Source organism: Erithacus rubecula (assembly GCF_903797595.1).
Source record: "Erithacus rubecula genome assembly, contig: scaffold_163_arrow_ctg1, whole genome shotgun sequence".
Lineage (NCBI taxonomy): Eukaryota > Metazoa > Chordata > Aves > Passeriformes > Muscicapidae > Erithacus > Erithacus rubecula.
In genome coordinates this window covers 90,127-94,969 of record NW_027636142.1, presented here as the reverse complement: position 1 = coordinate 94,969, position 4,843 = coordinate 90,127, and the positions used below count along the sequence as shown (strand labels likewise).

The 4,843-nt window shown below is 54.5% G+C and overlaps 1 protein-coding gene across 1 annotated transcript; it reads left to right on the top strand.

Annotated features, from left to right (window-relative positions):
- Positions 1-372: 372 nt before the first annotated feature.
- LOC306815580 (olfactory receptor 14I1-like) lies at positions 373-1,305 on the top strand (the record flags this gene model as incomplete). Its single annotated transcript, XM_079332153.1, has 1 exon — positions 373-1,305. The coding sequence occupies one exon, from the start codon at positions 373-375 to the stop codon at positions 1,303-1,305; it is 933 nt and encodes a 310-aa protein (XP_079188279.1).
- Between the last annotated feature and the right edge of the window lie 3,538 nt (positions 1,306-4,843).

Sequence of the window (4,843 nt, the reverse complement as noted above, 5' to 3'; positions counted from 1 at the left end):
AAATCCAACTCCTCCCATCCTTTGGATTTGGGAATGCGGAAGCTACCAAGCCCTTCTGCATTAGGAGTGATTCCACTGGCAAATCCTAAATATCCAGACTTGTCCCTCAGCCACAGTCACAAACCCAAGGCTGCAGGGCAAGGATGGCTCCTTGAGAGCGCCCATGCACAGGACATGCTGCTCCTGTCACACTCAGCACAACTGGAGCTCAGTCAGACTCTTGGGTGAAGGATTTCCCAGAGCAGGAACAAGAGTGAGTAAGTCACTGGGGGTCAGTCTACAGAGAATGGCCCAGGTTTGTGTTCAAGCAGCCTCTGCTCACTTGTCACTGTCCTTTATCCATGAATAGGTCCCCATATCCAGCCACAGCAAATGTCCAACAGCAGCTCCATCAGCCACTTCCTCCTGCTGGCACTGGCAGACACGCGGCAGCTGCAGCTCCTGCACTTCTGCCTCTTCCTGGGCATCTCCCTGGCTGCCCTCCTGGCCAACGGCCTCATCATCAGCGCCGTAGCCTGCGACCACCACCTGCACACCCCCATGTTCTTCTTCCTGCTCAACCTGGCCCTCAGCGACCTTGGCTGCATCTGCACCACTGTCCCCAAAGCCATGCACAATTCCCTCTGGGACACCAGGAACATCTCCTACTCAGGATGTGCTGCTCAGCTCTTTTTCTTTGTGTTTTTCCTTTCAGCAGAGTTTTTTCTCCTGACCGTCATGTGCTACGACCGCTACGTGTCCATCTGCAAACCCCTGCACTACGGGACCCTCCTGGGCAGCAGAGCTTGTGCCCACATGGCAGCAGCTGCCTGGGCCAGTGCCTTTCTCTATTCACTGCTGCACACAGCCAATACATTTTCCCTGCCTCTGTGCCATGGCAATGCCCTGGGCCAGTTCTTCTGTGAAATCCCACACATCCTCAAGCTCTCCTGCTCCAAATCCTACCTCAGGAAACTTGGGCCTCTTGCTGTTAGTGTTTGTTTAGCCTTTGGCTGTTTTGTGTTCATGGTTTTCTCCTATGTGCAGATCTTCAGGGCTGTGCTGAAGATCCCCTCTGAGCAGGGACGGCACAAAGCCTTTTCCACCTGCCTCCCTCACCTGGCTGTGGTCTCACTGTTTATCAGCACTGGCACATTTGCCAACATGAAGCCCCCTTCTGTCTCCTCTCCATCCCTGGATCTGGCAATGTCATTTCTGTACTCGGTGGTGCCTCCAGCCCTGAACCCCCTCATCTACAGCCTGAGGAACCAGGAGCTAAAGGCTGCAATGTCGACACTGATGACTGGTTGCTTTCAGGAACATTAAAGTGCTGGCAAATTTCTGAATACCATTTGTAATATAAGTCATCTTGGATACTTCTTCTTGATTTGATTGTGGGGTTATTTTTCCTTTGCTTTAGTTTTGTCATATTGTCCATTAAAACAGCCACTGTGTGTTCTATTCCTCATTTTATTTCTGTCCATCTTCCCTGTGGCCACAAAGTATGTCAATGAAGGGCTGCACTCTTCATGGCTTTAAATAAACTGTAGGATTTCTCTCCCAGCAAAGATTTCACTAGAGATACCCCATGTGTTCCCTTCTCTGCAACTGCAGCAGCAATGTCTGTGTGCAGAGCTGGGGCAGAGCTTAGGGGCTCCAGGCTCCTTGGCCAGGCTCTCTCCACAACACTTGGCCAGGCCAATGCTGAGCAGAGAAAACCCCCATGAGCAGCCCCAGGCTGGCCGTGGGCAGGCTGGGGGCAAACAGCATGGCTGGTGCTCTGCAAGGTCCCTGCAAGGGGGAGAGCCTGGTAAGGAGCAGCAGATCAGGGGCTGATCCATCCCCACTGCGCTGGACAGCCCAGGGCAGCGTCCCAGAGCATCCTCATGCACCTGCCAACAGCATCCCCCCTCTGCAGCCCTGGCCTCTCCCCCAGCTCACACAGGTGAGCTGCATCCTTGCAGGCACAGACATGGCAGCACTGGCTCAGGAGCCCCTGTTTGCACTGCACAGAGCAGGCGTCAGCACCCCCATGGTGCTGCTGTGGGGAGATGGAGCTGAGTGAGCACAAATGCCATCAGTCCCTAGGGCCAGCAAGGGCTGGGGGACGGGAGGGAAACCACTCAGGATTGTCGTGGCCCCTGCAGTCAAGCAGAGAGTTTGTTCCCATGAGCTGTGCATTTCCTGTCTCACTGCCAATGTTGTTGCTCAGAGCCAGGGCTGCCTGACCACTACCCCCAAACTGCACTGAGCATTTCCTTTGATTCACCTTTGCTTTCTTTTCTCTTTCGTGATCCAGATTTTCTCCTATTGCCCACCTCTCTTCCCTGTCATGCAAACAGCCCATTGTTCTTTGCTCTTTCTTCTCTGGCCCCACTCCCCATTTCAGTTCCTCAGTTGTCACCATGGAACGTCCCTTGGCGTGCAGGATCATCCTACAAGTGCTTCAGGAATCATCTGCAGGCTCCTGCAGTGCCTCTTGTTGCTCCCTTGCCAGAGGCACCAGAGGCCAGGGGGTCACATATGGGCTGCTGTGTCTGGGTGTGGGGCTCCCTGTTCTGGGCAGTGAGGAGGGGCTGGAGAGGCTCTGCAGGACTGACAGGATGGCCTTTGGGGCTGTGTGGAGAAGCTGAGGGACCTGGGCTGCTGGACATTGTGAAGAGGAGGGCCAGAGCTCATCATGCAACTGTTCCAAGGATGGTTTCAGAGAATTAGAATCAGCCAAGTTTGAAAAGTCCTTGGGGATCATCAAGTTCAACCTGTGCCCTGACACTACCTTTTCTTCCTGAGCCTCCTCCTCTCCAAAATCAACAGTTCCCTCAGCCACTCCCCACAGGACTTGTATTCCTGACCCCTCACCAGCCTTGTTGCCCTTCTCTGGACATGCTCCAGCCCCTCCAAGTCCTTCCTAAATTGGGGTCCAAAAGCTGCACACAGCACTCGAGGTGCTGCCCAACCTGTGCCGAGTAAAGGGGAAGAATCACTGCCATGGTCCTGCTGGCCATACCATTCCTGATCCAGGCCAGGAGCCTTTGGCCTTCTTGGCTACCTGGGCACACTGCTGGCTCATGTCCAGTCTGCTGTCCATCAATACCCCCAGGAACCTTTCTGCCTGGTTCTGTCCAGCCACTCTGTCCCCAGCCTGAAGTCTTGCAGGGGTTGTTGTGGCCAAAGTGCAGGACCTGGCATTTGGTCTTGTTAAACTTCATCTTGTTGGATTGGGCCCTGGATCCAGTCTGTCCAGGTCCCTCTGCAGAGCCCTCCTACCCTGCAGCAGATGAAATCTCCCAGCCAACCTGGTGTCTCCACAGTTCCATGAGGCCATGCAACGTCACAATTGTCTCTATGATTTCATGAGGCTTCCCAGTGTCGCAATGTCCCTTTGGTTCCCTGGGACTCCTTTGTGTCACAAAGTTCCTTGGATCCTTGGGCCCCACTGTGTCACAATGGCACTTTGATCCCCCAAGGCTCTGCAGTGTCACAATGGATCCTAGGTTCCACGAGGTCTCACAGTGCAGCAATGCTCTCCTTGCTCCCTCAGTGTCACAATGGCCTCTCGGTCCCAAGGGGCACCACCTTGTCAAACATGTTTCCTTTATTTCATGAGTCCCTGAGGAGCAGCACTGGTCCCTTGGTTCCATGGGGCCCTGCAGTGTCACAATGGCCCCATCATTAAACGACGTCTTGCTCTGTCACAATGCTCTGCATGATCCCACAAGGCCCTGCAGTGTCACAGTGGCCCCTTGGCTCTGTGGTGCCATGTCGTACACAGTGTCACTCTGGTCCTCTCAGTTGCACGAGGCCCTGCAGTGTCACAATGGCCCCTTGCTTCCCCAGGGCCCTGAAGAGTCACAATCATCACAGAATCACCCAGGCTGGAAGAGACCTTTGAGAGCATCAAGTCCAACCTGTGACCCAACACCACCTTGCCACCCAGACCGTGGCACTCAGTGCCACATCCGGTCTATCCTGAAACATCTCCAGGTACAGTGACTCACCCACCTCTCTGGGCAGCCCATTCCAATGCCCAATCACCCCCATCACTGACCACACCCACTGCCCAAACACTGAGGCCCACATCCCACTGAATACACCATTGACCTCAACCGACCAAACCTCACTGACCACACCTACTAATCATACCCCACTGACCTCCACAAGGACCACTGCCCACTAGCCCCAACCACTGATCACACCTACTCACCACCCCACTGACCACACCCAATGATCACCCCAGGGACTACAATGCAATGACCACTTTAGTGACCACACCCCCACTACCTCACTCACTGACCACACCCCCACTGATCACCCCCACTGCCCACAAAGACCACACCAAGTGACCATCCCTACTGACCAAACCCACCCACCACACCCACTGCTCACACCCACTGACCACACCAATGACCACATCCCCAATCACCCAACTGACAATCCTCACCCATTATTCAATTGACCACATTCACTGACCACACCCACTGACCACAGCTAGTGACCACACTGACTGACCGCACAAACCATCTCCGCTAACCACACTCCAATAACTGCAGCCCACTGAGCACACCCACTGCCTACACACCACTGTCCACACTCTTTCCCCAAAACCAGTGACCACACCCCACTGACCACACCCACTGATTACATCCACCCATCACCCTAACTAACCACAACCAGTGACCACACCCCTCTGACTACACCCACTATGAAGACACCAATGCCTACACCCCACTGACCACATGTAAGAGTTGGTCCGAAGATGCTCTGATCTTCCTCACAAGCATCATCAGAGACTGGGCCCTGAGACTGCACCACTTGCCCTGAACCGGAGCTCTAGCCTGGCCGAGGTGGATGCTTGCGGGCCAAG